The 25,383-nt window shown below is 33.7% G+C and overlaps 1 protein-coding gene across 1 annotated transcript in view; it reads left to right on the top strand.

The window, feature by feature from the left end:
* The window catches only part of LOC136031880 (malignant T-cell-amplified sequence 1 homolog), an 84,199-nt gene that overhangs the window by 2,535 nt on the left and 56,281 nt on the right, over nt 1-25,383 (top strand). Inside the window, exons 2-4 of the mRNA XM_065711824.1 lie at nt 3,369-3,385; nt 13,175-13,327; nt 19,457-19,557. Coding sequence (XP_065567896.1) covers nt 3,375-3,385; nt 13,175-13,327; nt 19,457-19,557 — 265 coding nt within the window. The 5' untranslated portion in view covers nt 3,369-3,374. The remainder of the gene's footprint in view (nt 1-3,368; nt 3,386-13,174; nt 13,328-19,456; nt 19,558-25,383) is intronic.

Here is a 25,383-nt window from a genome sequence, read left to right as displayed (position 1 = left end):
CAAAATTTGTAAATTCCAACAACTTCTGCTGGAGACAGCAGAAAAAATCATCCCACAGAGCAAAAAAGGGAAGACTCGCCACAAAGAACCTATATGGTGGAATACTGAATGTGAAAATACCAAGAAAGCAATGAATAGGGCAGCAAACAACTATGGAAAAATTCTATCTACAGAGAACTACATTAAACTAAAGCAAGCTAAAGCAAAATTTGTAAGAGCCACTAGTGATGCTCGAATTGATTCATGGACAAAGTTTGTAGAGAGTTTAAATTTTAGAGATTCATATGGGAAAGTCTACAAATTTATAAAGAGAATGGCTAGTAGAAATAACCCTCCAAATCCAAACACCCCAGTGCAATTTAATGGAGAGCTAATATTTGATGACAAGAAGAAAGCTGAAGCAGGAGTTAGGCACCTAAGTCAGACCATAGGCAAAGAGGATCCATTTATAAAGACAGTCCTTCACTCTAAAGTATTTTCTAAAGCAAGAAAACTTGCAGAGGAGAAAAGTAATGAACCATACAATTTGCCTTTCACAGATGTAGAACTAGAAGTTGTGTTAAATAAATTGCCAGAAACAGCCCCTGGGCCTGATAGAATCCACCCAGCATTATTGAAGAATCTTCCAACTAGATGGAGACAAGAACTATTAAAAATAATTAACATTTTATGGAAAGAGGGAAGATTTCCAGATTGTTGGAAAAAAGGCATAGCTTTAATGATACCAAAACCAGGTAAAAATAATTTAGTGGAAAATCACCGATTTATAACATTGCTGCCAGTTGTAGGAAAGATCTATGAAAGACTGGTCAAAAAAAGGTTGGTTTACACAGTGGAAAAAACACAAATTCTTCAGGATATTCAAAATGGGTTCCGGCAAGGGAGAAGCACAACTGACAGTCTTCTAAGCATTTTGAGAGATTCACTCTATGCATTAAATAACAGGAAAGTCATGATACTTATATTTCTAGATGTTAAAGGTGCATTTGACAACATTGTCCACCGACAAATATTAAATGGACTTGTAAAAGCAAACATCCAAGGCACACTCATGAATTTTTCAATAGAATATATGTCTGGCAGAGAAGTTGCTGTACTTGTTGGAGAGTCAAAATCAGAAAACAAGGTTCAAATTAAAAGAGGAGTTCCACAGGGAAGTGTCCTTGGTCCTGATTATTATAACATATCTGAACATGACATTCCTATTAAAGATGATGCATGCAATGGCTGTATTTTTGCTGATGACAATAAGACATGGACTGTCCAGGATACTGTAGAGGAAGCTGAAAAAGAAGCCCAACAAATACTTCTCCAAATAGAAACATGGGCAAGTACTCTAGATATAGTATTTGAACCATCCAAAGCAAAAGCCATGGTAATAACACAAAGGAGAAATATCAGACAACCTGTTTTGAAATTTTATGGAGAAAATATAGAAATAGTAAAAGAATATAAAGCCCTAGGAATAATACTGGACTGTAAGATGAGATTTACCAAACATATAGAAAATCTGAAAATATCATGCCTTAAAAAGATAAATCTTCTGAAAATGATGGCAGGGGGGAGGTATGGAGCTAACCCAGCAGTAATGAGAGAATTTTACATCAAGTATATACGACCAAAAATTGAATATGGGGCCACTATATATGGCAGTGCAAATGAAGGTCTGCTAAATAAGCTAGAAGTTATACAAAACACAGCTATAAGGATTGCTTTTGGTGCAAAACATACCACACCAATTCCATTCTTATTAATTGAATCTGGCATAGAAAAACTGTCAACAAGAAGAGATGTACTATTACTTAAATATATTCAGAAACTATGGACATCAGATAAAAATCATCCAATCAAGAAACATATTGTTAAGCGTGGGCTATTCCATACCATGAACCCAAATAAACTAAGGAAACATTTAAACCCATTTGAGAAAGCAGAAGCACTGATGACAGTAGAAGGCTTGAATTTCTGTATTACTAGAATGTTGCAATATAAGAAACCCATAGAAACCCCACCATGGCTTTGGATGCAAATACCCTGTACCATAGAAAAAATACAAAAAAATGAAAGAAATCCACTATACACAAAAATGGAATTTAACAAACTTATCACAGAAAAATTTCAAAATTTCTGTCTAATATATACTGATGGATCCAAAATAGAAGGAAAGGGAGTGGGAGCTGCAGCTTTTGTTCCTCAGAAGAACTTAGTGGCATCCAGATCTCTAGGACAATACTCAACAGTCTTTGAAGCAGAAATTGAAGCAATAGAGATAGCGCTTGATTTAATCCAAAAGGCCACAATAAAGGACAAAGAAGAAAGAAAATTTGCTATTTGTAGTGACTCAAAAGCTGCTATACTGAGCTTACAAAATTTTACTTCAAACCAAAACCAAGAAGTCAGCTTTTGTTACAACACACTTCTCCAATTGCTCCAAAATGGATATGAAATTCAGCTTGTATGGACACCAGCACATGTAGGTATACAAGGCAACGAAATGGCTGATAAACATGCAAAAATAGCAGCAGCACAACCCCATGACTGTGTAGAGGGAAATGAATATAAGGAATTGAGAGCAATCAGAGGAGGATTGAGAAAAAGAAGATTTGGACTTTTGAAGGATTTAATCCATGGTCAGCTTGTAGCCCAGAAAAAACATAACCACTTTGATAGTAAAATTTATAGTAAGTTGAAAAAGAGAAATTGTAATTTGTTATTCCGTTTTCGATCAGGTCATGTAAGTACTAATGCTAGACTATTTAGGATTGGGAAAATTGATAGCCCTGTTTGTAAAGCTTGTAATTTGCAGAATGAGACTGTACATCACTATCTAATTGAGTGTCCTTTTTATGAGAGACTTAGAAAGGATATGAGAATTATATGCCAAAAAGAAAAGCTAGGCAGTCTCAATGTTAGTCTTATGCTTGGGATAGGGATAAATGATGATGTTATAAGACTTGAAATGATAATGATGTTTTTGAAATTTGTGAAATTTAGTGGCAGAATGGATGATTTTAGCTAAGATTATATATTATTTTAATTATAAAAAAAAAAGATTTTTTTTTTTTTTTTTTTTTATATGTTCTAGTGTTATGGAATAAATATTGAAGAGGGTGGAAAGGAATTATTTGCTTGTTGTGTGTTATTTCTGTATTCATTGTTTATAAAAAAAAAAAAAAAAAAAAAAAAAAAAAAAAAAAAAAAAAAAAAAAAAAAAAAAAAAAAAAAAAAGACTGAGAGAAAAGAGATTATGAAGTTTGTTTCAGATTACTGCATCAAGAAACAAAGAGAAAAGTGTGGAACAAGGAAGATCGTCTCAACAGAAGCTGGATTCTAGAGGAGACGTTAATAATCAACAACAACATTCATAAATAAAAATGTTCAAAAAGTAAGTTAAATAGCTTTATAGCTTGTCGGCTTTTGTAATTCTATGTTTTTGAATATTCGATTTCTTGCTTATGAATTAGAGTTAAGAAATATATCAAAGATAAAGCCCATAAATATATGCAGCCATAATATATAAAGATGCAGCCTCACAACATGGTTTCAGATCTGTGGACACTAACCTTATCCAAACATATGAATTAGTGACAACACTGCTTGATGAGTGTTTTCCTGTCAACATGATTCTTCTTGATCTGTCCAAAGCATTCAACAAAGTTTGTCATGAATTCCTCATAATCAAATTAAGGGCTGCAGGTGTCAACGAAGGTGTTGTACAGTGGATTATGGGCTTCCTTTCTGAAAGATCACAGAGTGTCAGAGTTTTTGATTTGCAAGGAACTCCTCATTTCTCTTCTCCCACAACTGTATTAAGTGGCATGCCCCAGGGCACTATTCTTGGATCAACATTTTTCAACTTCTATGTTAACAAATTACCCACCCTTCTTTCAAATCTTATTACTCTTTACGCTGATGACTCAAAACTAGTTGGAAAAGTGGCTACTCCCTCTGACCAGCAATCAATTCAAACAGATCTTGATAGTCTAGGAAGATGTGCTAACATGTGGCTTCTGACTTTCAATGTTGACAAATGCCATGTAATTTATTTTGGCAAAAATAACAAGCATCATAAGTATTTCCTTCAAGACAACTTCCTTTCTGCTGTTTCCAATGAAAGAGATCTTGGGGTTATTGTAGATCATCAATTAAAGTTTAGCAGCCATGCTAAGTCTGTTTCATCTTCTGCAAATAAAACCCTCGGTATCATAAAAAGAACCATCTCCAGCAGACACCTTAGAGTTCTTATGAAGTTATATAAGGCGCTTGTACATCCATGCCTGGAGGTTGGAATGTCATTGGCAGCCCCTTTCTTCAAAAAAGATAGGAAGTTGGTTGAGGATGTCCAGTGTTGTGCCACTAAGATGGTTACCAACATGAATAAATTTCCATACAAAGAAAGACTACATCATTTGAAGCTGCCAATGCTGACATACCGACAGAAAAGGGGTGACATTATTTTAACCAAAAAAATCCTCAAAAAATACCCTTCCCGGTTTCTTTGCACAGCCCTTGCATTCTGGTACTTGAGGACATTCTTTGAAGCTTTCCATGTAGCATTCCATGAGTAGACATAGAAGCCACTTCTTCAGCCAAAGAATCATCAATATGTGGAACCAGCTCTCTAAAGAAACAGTTTCTGCTACTTCAATTGAAATGTTCAAGTCCCACCTTGATAGGGAATGGCTCTGCCAGGAGTTCCTTTACAATTGGGAAGCTGCAGAGTCCTCCACAAGAGTCTAATCTAACAGCCAAAATCTACACCAAACAAATTCTTTTTTTTCTCATGGAGCATCACAAGGATAGATAATCCTTATATTGCTCCAAGCTGCAATTTAAGGTAATAAACCACAGTGGTGGATGTATCTAAAATTGTTGAAAATAAGCTATCATGACAAAACTCTAGCCTCTACCAGAGCTTGAACTTTATGTCTCAGGACTTGAGAAAAAAAATAGATAACGCCAAGCAGCAAGTCACCAACATTGATCTATAATCCTATCAAACTAGCCTATAGGCTTCCCCAAACTAAATAGCCTAAGCTAACTTATTTCTGAAATGTTAAAGGATCAGGCAAAGAGTCAGGTTAGAAAAGCCATTAGAGCAAAAGTTTGGGATACTTTGCACATCAAATTAGACAAAGAAAAGATGAAAAATGATATAATTGCCCATTTAGGCTAGTGCCCCATAGTTGTAAATACTCAGTATTTTTGAGGTCTCATCTTACATCTGAATTCAAACTACCCTCAATAACAATAACACAGGTCAAATGACCTCCTGTTATATCTCTAACTACTCTCTAACTCCAGCTCACCAGCCTCTGTTATTTAAAGTTGAGCCTATTTCTTGCTAAGTAGCCTACAAGATACTTAAAAAGTCATTTGAAAAAAAGAATAAATTCAATTTTTCAAAGATATGTCAAGTAAGAGAGGCTCAGGCACAAAGACATTGTCACAGAAATGAAAGCAAAGTCACTTGTGGCAAGCCTAACATGTAGGCTACATTAGAAATGGCTCTATTCTGCCAAAAAATTACAGAAATTGACACCCTAGAAGCAGCAAAAGCTGTCACTTTTCTGAGAGACAAGATAAAGAGTAGGCTAGTATATATTCAATGTCCATAATAATGTGAATTTAATGTTTGATAAAGTGTTTAGCCTACTTATGAATATACACAGAGGATATCATCATTAGGCTACTCTAGCAAGCCTAAAGAAGTTTCTTACTCCTCTTCAGCTTCTTGTTTTGCTAGTATTCCTGAACTGTTTAATCTTGTAAGTTCTGAATTTGACTTAATTGATTGGTCAAATGATAGAAGTTTTTGTAGTGTCAGTTCTGTATTGGCAATATGTAGTACACCCAAATCTTTTATGGAGCCTGTTAGATGTCTTTCTGTTATGTTCACAAATAGCAATTCCTAATGAAATTACAGAACTAGGTACATACTTTTGCAACTGAAACAGTTGATATTGCTGCAATTTGGGAAGTCAAACCTAAAAACCCATCCATAAATTTGACTAGCAATTAGATTGTGTTAAATAGGTACAAGGCTTTCAGCAACCTTAATAAAGATGTTATAATATATGTGAAAGACTATTTGTAAGTGAACCAAATTAAAATGCAATTTTGAACCCTTGGTTGAACAAGTATGGTTAAAAATTTGCATCCCAGGTGACTCCTCAATTACCAGATATCTTCAATTTACCAGATATCTTGTGGCTGAATGTTTGATGTTTCCCTAAATCTGAGACTGAATATTTTAGAGATATTTCTCTCCTGAGGTGTTTACATGAAAACAATTTTTGTCAGGTGGTTAACCTCAGTGCAAGGTACCAAGTAAACCAGGGACAATCCCTCCTAGATTTACTTATGATAGATAATATAGATGATGTTTTATCAGTAAAACATTTACCACCCCCTGGGCATAGTGATCGTGTTTGTATTCTTAGTATACATCATTTGTTTCCACCTAGAAAACATAAATTTGTAAGACATTATGTTTATAGACTACTTTATAGTATCAAAAGAAGTAACAAACTCTGTTTGGTCTTTCATTGAAAAGCAAGATGAAGTGCATTGAGTGAAATGAGAACTTTATTGCTAGAAACAGTTGAAAAACAGTGAAATTTGTAGAAAAAACCAGAACACTTCCATTTATCTCCCAAGATGCACAAAAAGCTAGCAACAACAAAAAAGAGAAGATGGACAATTTACAAAACTCTTTATCTCCAGATAAATGAGAAAAGTTCAAACAAGCTAGAAATCATCTCAGAAATTTAACAAGAAAATTGTCTGCAGAATATGAAGACTTTTTTGCAAAAGAGACAAAAGATAATCCCAAAAATTTTGGAAATGGACAACACAGAAAAAACCAGGTAGACCCTCATTGACCCATTAGCATCCTAACGTCAGTTGATTACTAACCCTAAGAAAATTTACATGCTATTGGTATTAACTTAGTTGCCACCAGCTGGATAATGGCCTTCTTGACAAGCAGGAAAAAAGTGGTCAAGGTAACTGTGATGAAAGCCCATCTTTTTTTCTTAAATTACAATAGTCTTAAGTTTAGTTCCACAAGGTAATGTGCTTTGGCCAACATTGTTCAATTGCTATAGAAATTGAAACTTTTACTTTTTTTAGAGTCAAAAGTGGTCAAAGGGTAACCAGCCCCCCTCCTTTCCCCCAAAGGTATCCAGTCAAAATTTTGAGATAGTCATTTTGTTCAAAATAGTTCATAGGCTAAATATCTATGGGTCCAAAGTTGAACCCTCTTCACAGCCCAATAGGCTTTATACTCTTACTGTTAAGGAAGGGGGTAGTAGCCAAACTCTGTACTGATTTTTTAGCTTAATTTACATATTCAATTTAAGTTTTACTTGTTTTAAGATTTATTTATTTGTTTATATGGTACATGTTGTACATTTGTTTGCTATGATTGTTTGTTTAGTTTCTGTTCAGTTTGGGTTTTATTTATTCTTTAACAGTAATTTTTGGTTGTTTTGAGTTTGAATTATTATGGATTTTTATTGCTGCTGATCTTAAGTTTAATATGACCTTTAATTTTCTTTGAAAAAGTTCTTTTTCAGAATTTTTTTTTTTTAAGTAACTAACAAGAAAAGATAAGTATTAGGGGAAACTGGTATATGTTGGAACTTATTGTTTTTTGGTATTACATTGTTGATTTTGCAAGTAGACTGCAAATACAAGCTTTTTATGGTTTCTTTATTCAATCTTTTTTATTATAGAGCAACTCCTATGTAGTAGTAATCCTTGAATATTTGATTGTATCCAATAGGAATTAAATGAATGGTATGAGCTTTCCTGTATTATAAATTAACATTTATATTAGACTCATTGTCAAACTTTCCATGGTAACAAATTGTAAGTAAGGAGCAACCTGGCTCAATAGCAACCAAAACTGTAAAAAAAAGGAATGCTTGTAGCAAGAGTTTACCTTGTTTCAATGGTCATTCTTAAAGCATTAGGAAAAAGATCAAACTTAATCATGACAAAAAGGGGCAGAGGAGGGTTTAGCCCCCTCATATATAGAATAATTTTTGTTCAGTTTAAGTTTTAGTGCTGCTCCTTACTTTCTATGTAAAACTTTTTTTTTATCTACTCAACATTGAGCTCTATTTTGGAATCATTAACTTAAGAGTAGAATTGTTTTAAAAGCAGAATTGTCTTTGATTCCAATATTTGAAAAACTAAGGTTCTTCAAATTTCTTATTTAATTGCCCAATCTCTAATAATAAATTACAGTAAGGTGTATACATAGTATAATCATCGAAATATTGTAGATTAAAAGACCAAGCACTGGTGCAAGAGGTCATGCTTAGATGTATCAAACTTCAGTGGGATTTTTGTACCTAATACATTGCTGGTCAAACGCCTATTAACAACCTATCTAAATTAATTACTTTTGACAAAAATCAAGATATTTGTAATCTATAGAAACCCAGTTCAGTATTTTGGACAAACACATATTATCATTTTGCCTCTTGAAATTCAAAAGATTCTTTGAAGGTCTCAGTTCTTGTTTACTTCAACTTAGAAACCTTAAAATGTGTTTTGAAGAAAGTTTGATTTTGCAAAGTTATCAGTTGACTTTAATAGGTTCTTTGAAGCTGCTTACTTTTAGAGTTCTTTTGAACTAAGCATCTATTACCTAGTTCGTCTATTCAAGCAGATGTTAAACTTGGTATTTAAACAGATTGCTTGGTCTGGGTAGAATTAAAAGGTTTCAAGACAATTCTGTTTGTACTATAAATATGTGATGATGAGTAATAAATTTTGAGTCACTATTATATAGAGTATATGCTATGAACAAATACAAAATAGATGTACAAGCCCCTTCCCCTCCTCCAGTTGAAACCCCTTATATAAATGGTTAGACTTCATACTGGACAACGATTTATTCAGTCTTAATATTGAGCTGGAAATGGGGTACTTTTTCTTAAAGAGGATTTTCATATTGCTTGTCATCTGAGGGGTGTTTTTAAGTAAGGTCTGTTTGAAGATAAGGACGCAATGAAGGGTTATTTCAATTCAATTTATTATTTTAAAAAAAAAAACACATAACAATAATAATAAAGATCCTAGAAGCAAACTTGTTAAGGACCAAAATAACAATAAAAAATTCAAAATGAAGAAGAGAGAAAAAAAAACAAAGAACAGTATATTTATTTTCAGAAAGTACATACTTTACACTATTTAATGGCATAGTTCCCAAGTTTGTTGAAATACTTATTATGCCTCTCAACTAATTTTAAAGTATGGTAACCTCTTCATAAAAGCTTGCCACCTGCTCCAATAACCAAGAATTCACTGCCATTTTTATGTCATCGTCATCATTTGTAACTGTTGCCATTGAGGTGGAGAAACGGATGGTAATTGATTGGCACAAGTCCAGGACTGTTAGATGGATGGTCTGAAACTTCCCAGCCAAAACTGTCTTACAAATTGCAGGCCTGACCTGCAGTGTGGTGAGGTCATGCATTGTCATGAAGAAGGATAATTCCCTTTGTCAGCATGCCATATTTTTTTAACCACTCTGGAGAGCTTTGTGAGGGTTTGGCAGTATGCTGCATTGGTAATGGTTGTATTTAATTCACTGTGCCATATTTTGCATATTATAGCATATATACATATCTATCTATATATATAAAAATAAGTTGTTTGTTTGTCTGTTGACTGACGTCATGTTTGTGTGTCGACTGACGTCATGTTTGTCGACTGACGTCATTATAAGGATTGAGCTGTGAAGCCTAACTATTCTAGATGAAGAAGTAACACTTCAAGCATAGGATAAATTATTATCCACATATAGTGCTTAGGCTCTTTTCACCTGTTTTAATTTTCTTTATTTGCAAAACATTTTGTAATGCCAAAAACAACTTGTAAGATTTAAGAAAGAAACTGAAATAGAACAGAGCCTAATCATCCTGAATAAGATAGAAGCAGCAATCCTATTTTTTACCTACTTTGGGTGGTAATAATAAGTCGTGCTCCTTAAAAGCTTAAAGGGCTGTAGTCCAATATTTTATATGTTATTGCCAAGGTAGGCTACTATAAAATTTGAAACGTGGTCTATTTCGGTATCTGGACTTAAAAGCTTAGCTGAAACTAAAAAAGCTTTGTAAACAATTTGTCTGTATATTTTGATGTTATACAGTATAGGTTACAATGAAAGCATGTCTTTTAAAAACAAATTCAGTTTTGTGGGTTTTGATTTTAAAGTTTGTTTTAAACTAAAATTAATATAGTCATTCCATTGTGCAGAATCCTTTTGCACACTGCAATGTTATAATGTACAAGTTTGGGAATGATTTGGCTGGATTCCATCTTTTTATTCAAAATGTCAACTTTCTTCTGTCAGATCCAACTATCTGTAGGAGGCAACACTCAGGCACAAGTGCTTGAAAACATCTTTTTTATGTTGATGGTGTACTCCCATCTAGAATTGACTCTATGGAGCATTATGACATTAAGTTCATCTGTTGATTCGGTCAAGCAATTGTCCAATAAATGCATAAAAAGTAGTGATTAAACAAAGTAAAAATGTAGGTGGCAGTGGACATTCATGGTGCTATGAAATATGTAATAGAAAAAATGGTAAATGATAAATCTTGTATAAAAGCAAAGGAACTTTCGATGTGAATGTAGAAGAAATGTTATGTCATGTTCAAATTGTGCTTCTGACTAAGGATGGTAGTTATATTGATTTATAGTATTTGTGTATTAAAGGTGTGGACTTGGATTTGAATTTCGAGGAAGAAGTGGTAAGTAAAAATAACACAAAGTTATTTAATTGGATTTCTTGTTTTTTTTAAGAAGACACTCTTTATTTGGTGTTTATTTTTGTTTTAACCACTATTTAACGGGCCATGGAGCCTTGTAGGGGTAGAGAGTTATTGTTGTCCATTCATTTTGATGTTAATAAATGGAACTGAACTGAACTGAAGAGTATGCAAATGCTTTTCTTTTGCTAATGGAAGAATGAAGATATAGGAAGACGTGTTCAATTATGATGGTCTATTGTAGATGTCCGGACGTAGCTCTTCAATTTCCTCTCATTTTTTGTGTGATTCTCAAATATAAGAAGATAGATAAAAAGTCAAAATTTGGATCAAGTACTGATTTTCATACATATTTAGTCTCTTCCATGTCTACTGATTAAATCAAAAAAGATTTTAAAAAGGAAATAAAAGTGAATAGCCACATTAAGACCCAAGACGAGTATGAATAAAGACCTATAGTAGTTAGTTCTAGATTCAAAATAACAGAAATTAACACAAACAGGAGTAGGGCTACTGTCCCCTAAACCTTCTAAACCTAAAACTGCCCTCCTGAATAGGCTATATTATTGTTAAACAATCAGTTTACTTTCATCAGTTCTTTCTAATCATCTCAGTTTTCATGCTGATTACCTGAGGATGACTTTTATGTATACTCGTTTGAACAACCATACATCAAGCATTTCGTTGTGCAACAAATTTAGTTCCACCCCATTCTGTAGTACTGCAATGAAAGAAAGGTTAAAGTAGTTAGGTGGTGTTATGCAATAAATTTAGTTCCACCCCATTATTTTGTACTGCAATGAAAGAAAGGTTAAGGTAGTTAGGTGACCACCTAACTACCTAACCTTTCTAATTTGTTGCATAATACCAGTGTTATGCAACAAATTTAGTTCCACACCATTCCGTAGTACTGCAATGAAAGAAAGGTTAAGGTAGTTATGTGGTGTTATGCAACAAATTTAGTTCCACCCTATTCTGTAATACTGCAATGAAAGAAAGCTTAAGGTAGTTGGGTGGTGTTATGCAACAAATTTAGTTTCACATCATTCTGTAGTACTGCAATGAAAGAAAGGTTAAGGTAGTTAGGTGGTGTTATGCAACAAATTCAGTTCCACCCCATTCCGTAGTACTGCAATGAAAGAAAGATTAAGGTAGTTAGGTGGTGCTCTACAGGTGAAAACTGCACAAAGTTGGATATTTTTGCTACCCATCTGAGGCTAATGGAAAAGCTGGATGTTCTCAAACGGATTTGAAAGAGATCATAAAGAAGGTTTAAAGGAAATTATGGCTTCATAAGAATGAGAAAAGGCTTAGTTTTAAACAGGCTGGACTATAGGAGGTGCAAGCACAGCTGTTTTTTTTTTCACCAAGGATGATGTTCCTGCCTCTCCAAACCCTCTTGAAATAATACTCTACATACTTGCCTAGACACTGTACTAATTTTGCTATCAGTAATATTACTGATGTATAAAGAAATAGTAGTAATATGAACTGGAGTTTCCAGACAGAAATGATTCTTAAGTCCTTCATCTGAATGGAATTGTAGTGCCTTTAAAGTCGTTGTTGCAATGAAAGGCGTTTTTTTTTCTCCCCTTTCATTTGAATTATTATTATGAGTCTTGTATGGTATAAAACTATAGGGGAGGTTAGCGACATAGGATTGTGATATAAGATAAATGTCAGAGGTTATTAGAGAGACTTTTCTGTTCTTGTATAATCCTGCTCTTGATTGTCTAAATAAGCAAGGTGATAAACTAAATTTTATTTGTCTATCCACCGAATCAAAAAAATGCATATAATCAATAAATATGAGTACTATTGACATCTGTAATTGCAAAATGTTTTTTTTCCTGGCCTATATGAGCTGAATAGTTTAATCTAAACATTATCCACACCATATTTATAATATAAAGAATTCTGAACCTTTTTGAAATAATTTCTTATCCAAGTTGTTGTTTTTTTATAGCTTTAAGATGTAACCTCTGAATTGTACCTTCATGCAGTCCAGATCATCAGCAGTCTTATCAACCTCCTGTTCTTCAGACTGTTTTTCTAACCTTACTAATCAGCTGCACCAAAATCCTGCAGTCGCCTCGCACTCGTCAGCTAAATAACAGCTGGGAACAACCTATTTATCTTATCAAATTACGATCCTTCTGCTAAAATGCTTAACAAGCTTTCTCTTTCTCTCTCCTTGTTTTGGTAATAAGGTCAGAGCATCCTGCCTCAATTTTTGTCTTGTGTTTTTTCAGTTTTGTTTTGAACTTTTTTCTGTTTTGAAACTTTTCAATGTTACTTTTCATCTATCTAATTGTGTGGTGTTTATTATGAAATCCTTTGAATGGATAGGCTATATTAGAATAACACTATATTCTTTACAGGTTTGATGACAAGGAAAATGTATCTGGGGTCCAGCAATTGAAGACTTCTGTACAGAAAGGCATAAGAAATAAATTACTTGAAACTTATCCATTTATAGAAAATTGTATAGAAGCTGTCTTACCAAAAAAGGAGAATTTTAGAATTGTTAAATGGTAATGTTCATTCCCGTTTAAAAAATTATTGCCGTAGAGTGTCATAGAGTAAGAATTCAAGCAATTTTTCATAGGGATATTAAAAAAAGATAGAATTCCAATGCTCGCTTTTTATCATTGACAGACCCTGACCCTTGATGCCTCTTTTTGAACCTTAAATGATTTTTGGCCACTGAAACAACTAAATAATATTGATAGCCGAAATTCTTTGGTTTCGAAAAAAAAAAATTGAGTTACATAAATCACTTGCTATTTGATCACACTATCTATTTAACAGATGACATATAGGTTATCTATTTTAGTTTATCTAAGAACATCTATTTTTTCGAGATTCTAATCTGTTGGTAATTAAGCTAATAATAATGATAGTTTGTTTAAACCCACTATACAGAATACAAAGTTGAGGAATATGAAAGAAAACACGAAAATAAGAATTATGACGGGAGACATACACATGTCAACACACACACATCAGATGAAGATGAAAACTCAAAATATATCACATCAGTAAAAGACAATTCGGCATAAAAACGGATTGAATTTAAATCTAGCAGCATTCATTTTCTAAAAAAAATTCCAAAAATGCTGTGGTGGCCCTGTTTACCTGATTCGGGTCCAAATCAACCCAAAGAATATTTGTATAAAATCTAATTAGCTGCGAATGAATTTTTTTTTTTTTTTAACATAGAAAGAGGAACAGTAAAACAGAACACATGTCGAGCAAAGAATGTGTTATAAAGTTAGCTGAGTATTTTTTTTTTTTTTGAATTAAACCTTACATTATAAATCAAATCAGGACCTAAGGTGAGTTACATTAATAAAATAAGGTTAAACTTACACATATGACAGAAAAAGAAATTTTAAAAATAAGGCAGTTGATTATCTCTCAAGATATCTTTTATGAGCGTTTTGCAAAATTGACTAATTTGATTCTATTTCCTTCTACAATAAGTGTCCCTTCTTTGTAGAGCTTTTGAGAAAGTTTCAGTATTTGGCTCAACTCAAAATACCTCGGCTAAACGAGACCATCCAGATAATTTATTTTTTTCGATTTGTCAAGCACGACTTCCTTCCTTACTTTTAGCTATTTGCACTAATATACGTCTATAGCTATTAAAAAGTTTTCTTGTTCAATTAACATTTCAAGATTCAAAGGGATAGAATGCTATAATTGTGTAGCTCTTGAACGTTTAATGCTAAAGACAGTTTCCCTTGGCTAATTCTATAACTTGTAAACTTGAAAAGTAAATTTTTGTACAAATTAACTGGGAACAAATCTTGTAAATAAGCAATATATATATTCTTTGTGATAAACAGAAAAATAAAGTTAAATTATGTCTGCAATCATTCACTAGATTGTCATGTTCTTTTCATATTTTCATTAAATTCGGTCATAGCACAGAAAAAAATTAGTATTTTTTCTGGCTGTCAATATTAACAAGTAAGTGTGGGATATTCCTGGGATACCCATCAGAATGGGGTTTTATTCCCAGACAAGCACTGAAATGGGTTATTTGATTAAGGAAATAGAGGGTTCAAGGCTTATGATTACACTTTGACCTCCCCCTTCAGATTTTTGAAAAATTACTTAGAAGTTATTAGAGGATTTAGAAGTTATTAGAGATATTAGAGGAAGTTCATTAGAATTATTAATTAGAGGAAGATAACAAAGTATGTGTAGGATTCGTGTTGTCAGACTACAACTTTATTGAAAGAGTATTATATAGACACGAGTTAGATATTGTTTCCACCTGGCATAGCCAAAGGTGAATTTAGTTCTGTGGGGTTTGGAATCACCTAGACGCTGAATGAATTTTTTGAATAGCCAATAAGGATGATAACTTTTTCTCAGTAAAACAGTTAGAAATTCCTGTTAAATGAAAACATAAGTAAATTTTATATCATCTGCCTATTTTATTTTGACTAACTAATGCATTAATTGTCATTGATAAGACTAAAAATAAAATTACACAAAATTTTAGGAAATACACACTAGTGAACAAAGATAGTACAGACCAAATCTACCCTCGGTTTCTTTTCCAAAATTTGGCACATATTAAATTTGGCAATAACAGTTTATTACCATGTTATTTTATTGTTGGATTGGCTTTTCAAAATACATGTATTAACTTTTGCTACTTTTATCATTAACATAACTTTATCTTGAAACGGGTTTTTTTTTCTGATTTAGTCCATGCAAAGATTCTTGGAGTCTTGCTAAGATACCTCTTCTATTTTCCCATCATCCTTTCCAAGATCCTGTAAGTTTGTTTTGCTATATGGTGCCTTGGTTGTTTTTAAAAAACGGTCTATATAACCAAACCCAACGGAAACAAGAATTGCGTTGCTTGGGCTTGTGTAGTGCTGCAGTATCTTTTGATCAGCTTTGCCCACAAAATGTTAGGAAGGCGTTGCTTTAGCTCTATTTATTCAACATTGATTATACACCCTTGTTGACCGCTTCCCAAATCCCGAAAATGATATTTCAGAAGAAAAACTTTTCTTTAAAAATAATAATGACACCTCCATCAAAACTGTCTCAAAATACGGTGTTTCTACTTAAAACAAATTCTTCTGTGTTTCGTAGAATCCATTTAATTTTATAAATTTTAAAATCAAGATTTCGATAAGCTAATGCAGTATTATTTTTCTCAGAAACAAAAGATCTTACCCAATATGTGTTGATGTTTCTAAAATTGCAGCGTGTGCGAGCTATGGCTACGTTGGTTTGCCCCTAAAGCTAATGCAGTTTAATTTTTTTCTGATATTTCTGATGACCAGGATTCTATATGATGGTTAGGATTCTATAACGGTTGGATTCCATGTGAATCACTGAGTGATTTCCTCAACAAAAAGCTTACTGAACAGTTGCGAAACTACCCTACTTGACTGCGATATTTTGGATTTATAATCGTCATGTAATCACATGGAGAAGTCAAATTTCCCTACCATAAAATCATTTGGGAGCAAATAAAAGCTAGACCAAGCAGCACAAATATGTAATTTAGCGTCCCCAATGATGAAGATGCAAGATCAACGGTCTTGACAAAAGTATACCATCAAATTCAACAGTGCCATATCTTCCAAAATACGAAATTCTGTAGTTTTCCTGAGAAGGATAGTTATGGCAGTGTCTTTATCTTCCCTTTTGTTTTATTTTGTGTTGCTTTTCACTAGGAATGATAATATCTAATCAATGGCAGTATGTGTCGAGAAATCACCCATTCAAACAGAAATTTGAAGATTTAGTGTTATTTTTAAAGTTAAAAGGTCGTGCCGTAATAAAGAAAAAAAAATGCAAATGTCTGCCATTTTATGCTGCAAAGCAACGGTTTTGTCCCCAATGCTTTGAAGAGGAACTCTGCTATTGGTAATCGGTTTAAATTTATATAGTTACCCAGTTTCAGATTATCTTCAGGTTTGTAGTGGTGAATTCGCTTCTAAACTTGAGTAATGGAACAGCAAGAAAAACGAGGTAATTCACAGCTAGTGAAAAAGGAAAAAAAATACAAAAATTTCGGCCTAGGCCGCCGCTCAGCTGTCGTTATTGCTAATGAAGAAAAAAAGTAGAAAAAAGTCAACGGAGCATAATAATAAACAAAGATAAAGAGGTGCCTTCTCCCAAGAAAAGGATAAAGAGGGGCCCCGTGCATCCCCTAAGAAAAGAATTTGCTGAAGAATGGCTACACAGGTATGCACGCAAAATTTGGGTTTTAGGACCAGGTGAGATTTTAAAATGAAATGTAAAAAAACAGACGATTTGTATAAAAAATATAAAATTTTATCAACAAAATTTTCAAGTAAAAAAATTACTCATTCAAAGTAAAAGCTTCATTCAAGTAAAAAATTAAAATATACCCCCCCCCCTCTTTACTGGTTGCACATTAATAAAATATTGTTTTTCACCGTAATGTGCTGCATGGCGAAATTTGGCCAAAATGTCATGATTTCGAAACGGTGAAGTAGTTGCCATTCTCTGTAAGCTGTCAAAAATCACAAAAAAAAAAAAAAAAAATAACTGGCCAGTTTCCAAGGACATCCTTGGCTACGGTTGTGCTTGTCGTTCTTATGTATACTATTTTGCAGTCTACAACATAAGATATGAGATATATATTCTACCAATAATAACAAAAATCATTCAATAATAAAACCACAAATCCCGGCAAAGGCTCCGTGGCCTTTAAACGAGGGGGATCACGAAAAATTTAAACATTAAAGTATTAATAATTTAAACACATAATATGTAAAATATTTTCTCATAAAAGTAGTGAGAAAGAGAAGAAAGGAGAAGAAAAAAAAAGACAGGGATAAAAAGAAGCTAGAAGGAAAGAAAGTACATTTAAATATGAGAAAACCTACAACTGAAATCAGGCGATGCGGACTTCATAGACCAGGCGAAAGAATATACATAAATAAAGAGGGTGCACATTTAACAAATTACAGATTAAAATTAAGAGAGAGAAAGAAAGGAGAAGAAAAAAAAGACAGAGAAAAAAAGAAGAAGAGCTAGAAGGAAAGAGAGTGCGTGTAAATATTAGAAAATCTACAACTGAAATCAGACGATGCAGGGCTTCACAGACCAGGAAAATATATATATATATATATATATATATATATATATATATATATATATATAAATAAAAAGGGTGCACATTTAAAAAATTACAGATTAAAATCGACCAATAGAAAACCACCAGACATTTTTAAACCTTTGTTTGTTTTATATAGCCAACAAGAAAAGATTATCAAGCAACACACCTATAAAAAAGAAACTTAATGAATAATACATCTTAAGTATAGAAATGACAAACAATATGATAAATAAATAAAAAGTATCTCTTAACAATTTATAAATTAAACTAACTTTAAAAAATAAACCACCAGACATTAGAATGCGTCAGAGGAATGACAGTCCCGAGCAACAGCTGGACATGTATTCCATACTTTTGGAGATGCAACCAGGGACTGAAATCAGACCGAACGCAAGGTGTTGCAAGGACTCTTATATTATCAAACCAATGCAAGTAATATGAAGAGCTTTCAGATACAAAAGTAAGAGTTTAAGAACGATTGGAAGCGTCCCATGTAGCCCTGCAAAAACATAGGAAACACATGTAAGAGCATAAAGTGAATGGAGACTTAAGAGGGGTTTAACATCAGGTGGATTTGAAAACTTGACTACTAGTTTTGCTTTCTCGTGAAGAGACGCTGTGCTCTGCAAATTTGCCCAGGAAGTAGAAACCCAAATGGTAGGATAGTAAGACATACATAATTGAATCCAGGTAAAAAAAAAAAAAAGAAGTCGTATCGTAGATCCAAGGAATGTGTGCTTCAGCTTACAGAAGATGCCAAGATGGTATTCTTGTGCAAGATGAACCTCTAACGCATTAATGCGGAATTTGTTAGAAAAATTCGGATGAAGAAAGTTTCCAAGGAATAGAAAATAACCACTTTCAAATCTAAGGAGAGTACCAAAATCTAAGGAATCAATGGAAAGTAAAACTTGTTTATTGCGTCCAAATTTAGAAAGAATATCAGTTAAAGCTTAAAAACTAAGTTTTTTTTCATGAGTTCCCTCTGTTCTTAATTGGTAAAGTTTAAATTGCATTCTACTGAAACCTTATAAGAATGTATCAAGCATAATATGGTGATAGTCACTGGTATCTAATATTTATCTTTGTTTTTCAGAATACTTTAATCGAAAATAAAGTTAGACTTTAGCTTAAAGAGAAGAGGACTTGGGGAGGGGTGGTCGTAGGGCAGTTTGCCCTCCAACATTTATGTTTATTTATATTAGCAGTAAGTTTTAAACTTGATTTTCATCGTCATGAAAAAAACTTAAGTTTTTTATGTCACAAATCAAACATGAATTGTTTGCCATTAGGTTTAGCATGATAGAGAAGGACACGCACTTTGTTTGTATTATTTTCAGTTTCTTTCTTAAATGAAATCCTGTTTCTCCAAAGTGCCAGTTTCAGTCGAGTCTTGTAATTCTTAACCCTACTCTTTGCTTCTTTTAAAATAACAAGTTTTTTTTTTTTTTTCAATCAAGACGAAATTAAATGCGATGTTTATCTGTGTCTGTATCCTTTTGGGCCAAAACAATTTTTAAAATGTCTTACTTTTCAGCCATGATCATATAGAAATCATCGCCAATCCTATTGGAGACTACTTGTTTTTCAGACATCGCGAGGGACCTTGGATTCCAACTCTCAGGCTACTCCATAGATGTAAGAAAATATTTAAGTTTATCCTTGCTCTAGACTCACACAAATGTTCATTAGGAGTAATGCTAGCAGTTTATGGAGTTCATAAAACTCAATTTTTATCGGGGTACTAGGTAGTTTTTCTGCACAACAGCAACAACCATATAAATTGAAGGTAAAGGTCCTTCTAAATAACAGCAACATCTGTGGAAGGAACGATCCCATTTGAACATAGCGTCAACTAAAATTGATCATAAATGCAATCCACGAATATTGCCTGTCGCATTAAATTTTTTTGTGTGAGCGTAGAGTTATATCTCGGTGAAGGATTTTGTTAGGCTTCAATGAAGATAGATATTCGTAATTTTGTTTTTTGATTGCTGGTAAGAAATAATAAACGATTATTGTAAGTTTAAGCTAGAGTTGCAAGTAAGTCTCAAATGCCTCCAAACAAAGATACAACTAACTCTTGAGGTGATTTCTGATCATTCAAAAGATTTGGTGTTGGTTGTGTCATACTGGTGCCCAGAATGTTGGAGATGGATATTTAATGCCGACACAGAATAAAACTGAACATTATAAGTGTTTTTATCATTGAAGGACTGTCGGATTTTGGTTACTTTAGGGAAATTCAATCCAGTGTAGTAATATTCAGAGAGTATGACTTTTCTTTACTCTATCAGCTTGTAGACTTTGGCTTCAATTGAATCCCCTAGAGATTAAAGATAATTTGATTAAGATGTAACGTTACGAGAGACCATGTATAAGAAATATTTTAGCAAAAATTTGTATGTGCATTTAATTTACGATGTGACATTCATCTTGGCTGAAAATTGTTTTTTTTAACTAAGAGCTTGTTGTCCCTTGTTTTGGTGAGTCTTCAGTATTGACAAGAATTTGCAAAAATTTTAGCAGGAAAATAATTTTTTTGCTAATTGTTGTTCATCAAAAAAAAAAAAATCGCGACCAATTGCCCATTTTAGTACATATGTGACTTTAATCTTTTTTTTTTAGATACGATTAGGGGGGTGGAATAAACATTTTGTATTGAGTCCCCATAAAGATTTGACACTATAAGCTTCTGTGGGACTAGGATGTATTCACACTGAGGTAGCAATGTAAATCACAAGACATTGTGGATATCGATTTTGTCGAAATATTATATCTACAATATCTCAGGAATGGTTCTGGGGATCGAGGTCCAACTATCAGGGGTGTTTGGGCATGCTGTTACCTTCGAATATTGGCTTGATGGAGGAGGCACATGTAAATTGAAAGATACTATACATGTCGAAAATGGCTTGGGGGGCCGAGTTGGAACTTTTAGGATTCGGGGGTTGCGGACGATATCTTGGGATTAGATGTGGAATGGAGACTTTCAGAGAGTACTGGCATGATTGCAATTGAACCTCGAATCTATACCTTGGGAGAAAATTCAGAGGGGAGAGAGGCGTGGGGTTAGATTTTATTTTTTTGAGCCCCCTATGGGTATAAAATCTGTTCATAGTTAAATAGGCAGGACAATAAAAAGACATTATGTATACCAGGACTATTAAATTATCCTCTCTGAAGTAGAGTTTTGGGATCAAGTTCAAATTTTCAGGGAGAGTTGGAGAGGTCGAGTGTACGTCAAGTATTGACTTGAAAGAAGAAGACAGTAAAGGACAGACACGAGACCGTTGAAAATTATTGTCTGGCTATCAGCCCCCTTGGAACTTAGAATATATGCACGGTGAAGTTGTCAAGTAAACAGAAGACGCTATGTGACTCCCGTTTATCAATATAATGCTTCTTCAACATCTTAGGGTCGGCTGCGGGGAGTCGGTTAAAACTTTCAGGCAGATTTGGGTAAGGGCAAGGATACTTCATTTTTTTATTTGAAAGAAGGTATGAGAAGGTTGAAACTACAGAAAAGTTGTAATATTAGTTTGACCGAAAAAGGACCAATAGTTTTTTTTTCGAAAAGATTGAAGCTTATGTCCGTAAGTCCTGGGATCAAGGAGACATTTTCACAGAAAAAGAATTGATTTTTTTTTTTTTTTTTGACCGAACATCGGCCAGCAACTGTTTTTCAATCAATCAGACTTACAGTGCAATATTTGCATTCATCTCGGACGAAAAAGCCACTGTGTTTCGAATGTTTTTGATAGTTTCAGATGCAAGACCTAAAGATTTGTGACGCCCAAAAATGAGGCCATGAATTTTATGTCTTAAATCGGCTTGCTAATTGCATTCACCAGTTTTGGGTCATGTTGATTACTATAAAAAAATAATAAACTAAATTTGGCTGTATCAATTCATAAAGCCCGAAAAGGGGCCAACAAATTTTTTTGGTTCTGATAGGCTTGAAACTTAGACGGCATGTAGCCGTCAGGTAGACGGGTAGCCTTCCAGGTAGCCTTTCATGTAGCCGCCAGGTAGCCTTCGTTTTTGAAATATAATTGGGTCGATATGTGACACTTGAAACTGGACCGAAAATTCCTGTTTTCTCTGATTGACTTAAACTTACGAGGCATATAGACTGGGGGAAGGGAGGTGCACTTGGTCCAGAGGAATGGAGACAAAAGAAACTTGAGTCAATTTGCGACACAAGTCAATTCTCGGATTCAAACTTCAGGGCATACATACAGAGAGAAGCAACCAAAGTGAAAGGCTTAATTTTTATTTCTGGTAATTCCTTTTGTTTTGAGTTTGACTCAATTATTCATTTAAATTTCTTTTCGGGTTAGGTTTCATCCATCCATCCATAGTAGCATCAGTTATTTTTAAGTTTGACATATTGTACGACTTAATTTCTTCTTGTTTAGTTTTAATGGCTATTTAATTTTCTCTGAAAAAAACTTTTAAGAAAACAATTTTTTTTTATTAAATTATGATAGGTTAAGTAACGATTAGTTCGAGCCCTCATACCAGATACAGGAGAACATAAGAATCTGGAGAATATTTTTCGCTTAAAAGTAAAAGCTTTCAGTAGTACTTGGGCAAAAAAGTACTTGTCAGGATTTGTTTATCGCGGGTTTTTCCTTACTCTTTATCCATTGCATTATGGATCAGTTTCTTTTCATAAATTATTTTTATTACAGTATGGTATATTATTTATAACTTTAGGCAGTATATTTGGAAGATTTCTCCAAATTCAAGTCTTTGCTATGCATACATCAGCAGACTCTTTTGAAAGTTTATGGAGTTTTGCTAAAATGTTTTAAATGTACTAGATAAAATTTTTTATTAAATTACTAGACAGCAATTCCACAAAGCAAAAAAAAAAAAATAATAATAACTGAGAGGTGCGGGATATATAAGGGAACACCTATTTTCAGCAAAGACCTGTCTGTCGCTTGTTTAGACGGCTAATATGACTCTGGCAAGTTCTCGTATGCATCCAATACTGTCGCTGGTTAACTTAACCCCTTGGCTGTGGTATTCCAGGGTGTTTTGTGAACTTTTGGAAAATCAGTCGTTTTCCAGTGTTTGGTTTTATTACCGTTACGACTAGAGGTCATATATGACCTCTAACTGTTTAGATAGTATGACCTTTCGTTACCGTTACGGCTAAATGTCATACCTGACATTTTCTCACATCAAAAACAAATACAAAACCGTTTAAGTTATATGATTTTTCATTACACAAACTTGAATATAAAGGAAACAACGTTTCAATCCACCAAATATTGCAAAAATTAAGATTCTGATTTTTCGTTTGTGCTTTTTTTTTTATTAGGCTACTTTATTATTCATTAGTATTTTGATTTTTTTTTTCTTAATATGTTTAAAGGTTTTTAATACTCCGAAGTATGTAATTTTTTTCCCAATAGCCAAAATAGATAAAAAATTAATAATTTTTTAAAAATTTATAATAGAATAAAAATTTACTGTACTCCTAATAATCTGAGGCTTCTAAGATTACCACAACAGTGAAATTTCATGCATCTATTTCAAAGAAGCGAAGATAATTTGCATGAGCTTGTGACTCCATATATTCAGCTATCCACTTTTATTATCTTTAAAACAAGCAGCAGTGTGGAGGTTTTTATTCGTGTCTTTTTCTAGCAGAATGTTTAAGGATATTACATTGCGTTCCGTATCCTTTTTATATTAAACTGTTCATTAATTGTTTCTGCATTAAGAAAAAAGCTCATGTTTCAGGGTAAAATTTATTAATTCCCTCTCTCTTGAGAACACAAAAGAATATCATCATAAAACTAATGAACATTCCTTTATTATTATTCATTTTGAGGGCGTAGTCGTTTTCTGAATAATTTCTATCTTCTGAATACCGCAGTTGGATCTCCCATAGAAAATAAAAACAACTAGAGACTTATTTTTACTGATAGTACTGTGATTGATTCAATACCTGAGTTTTAACTAGCTTAAGATTAAAATTAACCATAAAGTTTGGCCAACTGTAACCAAATACTATATCATATCAGACCTCAAATGTTTGTAACATAGTACTGAGAACCCTGTGATGATTCAGGTGTTTATAATGTTTAGGATTTGTGTGTACAATATGCAGAAACTCCTGATTATAGCATTTGACATTTATATTTAGTTTATTTTGGTGTATCTTTATTATACTATGATCCTGCAGATTTTTGGTGATTAACATCAAATGACAACCACCATACCCTATATAATTGTTATTAGGAGGGGAGGCTTCAGGCCTCATGCTTGAGAATAGAGGCTCAGACCTTCAAGGCCATTGCCTCCACATCCCAAAAACTAAGCTCTATTTACGGTCGAGGGACCAATGATGGGTACGACCTCCCCACCCTTATCATATATCTTGGCAGCTGTTGGACTTCTCGTCCCCTTACTATGTCCTTCAGCTTAACAATAACATTATGAAATATCTCAAGCCGGTGTCTAATCCCAGCTGGACGTTCTTCCACTAAATGCCTTCTTGTTTCCACAATACCGTCTCGCATTTTTGGGATATTGGGGATTCACTCCTCCCTATTTGGGAAAGATATTTTCTGAAACTTCCAATTCCCGTTATGGCTACTGTAACAGTTCTCGTCTTGGAATCTTTCAGTCTTAGAAAATGTTTAGTCAGGGTGGGGCTGAACTTCGGGAGTAGTTTCTTCGCATCCTTACGCCCCATCTTCCTATGCCAATTTTGTTCCGCACTCTCATTCCTCCAAGCCCTCACTGCCGCCTTCCGGCAACTCTGATAAATTAGGATGAAATTTTCTGGATTATAACATATCAGTGATGTCCCAGCCTTAGCTGTTTCATCTGCCATCTCATTACCCTTTATCCCCAGAGTGTCCTGGGACCACATCAGGGTAATTTGGTTCCTTTTGATGCTAAGTATTCAGGGCTTCGTAGAATTCCAATTCTCTATTTTTCCGGCTCTTTACATTTTGAAGAGCCTTTAGGTACGCTTTATTATCAGTTAAGATACATATATCTTTCCCTGTACTTCCCATTTCCAACAGTCTTGCAGCTACTCGTTCTATTCCGAACATTTGTGCCAGGAAAACTGTAGCAAATTTTCACTTTTTACTCCTTCTTCCTCTAGAAAATTGTCTATTGTAGAAGTTCAAAGATAAGTTCCATGAATGCGCTAGTGGTTCCATGATATGCTGATGTAATCATTAGGCATGCTAGCCTTTGCACCCTTATTAAGGGTGTTATGTGGCTCGCAATTCGAGTTGAATTAACCCAAACCGCTATTCCATATGGCAAAACCGGTCTAATTACTGTCTTATATAAATACATGATCTTGCTCGGAGTCAAGCCCCAGATCTTTCCCACAATTCGTTGACACTGAATTAGGGAAGCTGTGGCTTTCCGTGATTTTGAAAACAGTGAGCTTTCCTGCCCAATTGGTGATCAATTATGAAC

This window comes from Artemia franciscana, chromosome 10 (genome assembly GCF_032884065.1).
Source record: "Artemia franciscana chromosome 10, ASM3288406v1, whole genome shotgun sequence".
Lineage (NCBI taxonomy): Eukaryota > Metazoa > Arthropoda > Branchiopoda > Anostraca > Artemiidae > Artemia > Artemia franciscana.
The sequence above is the reverse complement of the archived record's forward strand: the minus strand, read 5'-3'. Positions and strand labels throughout refer to the sequence as shown.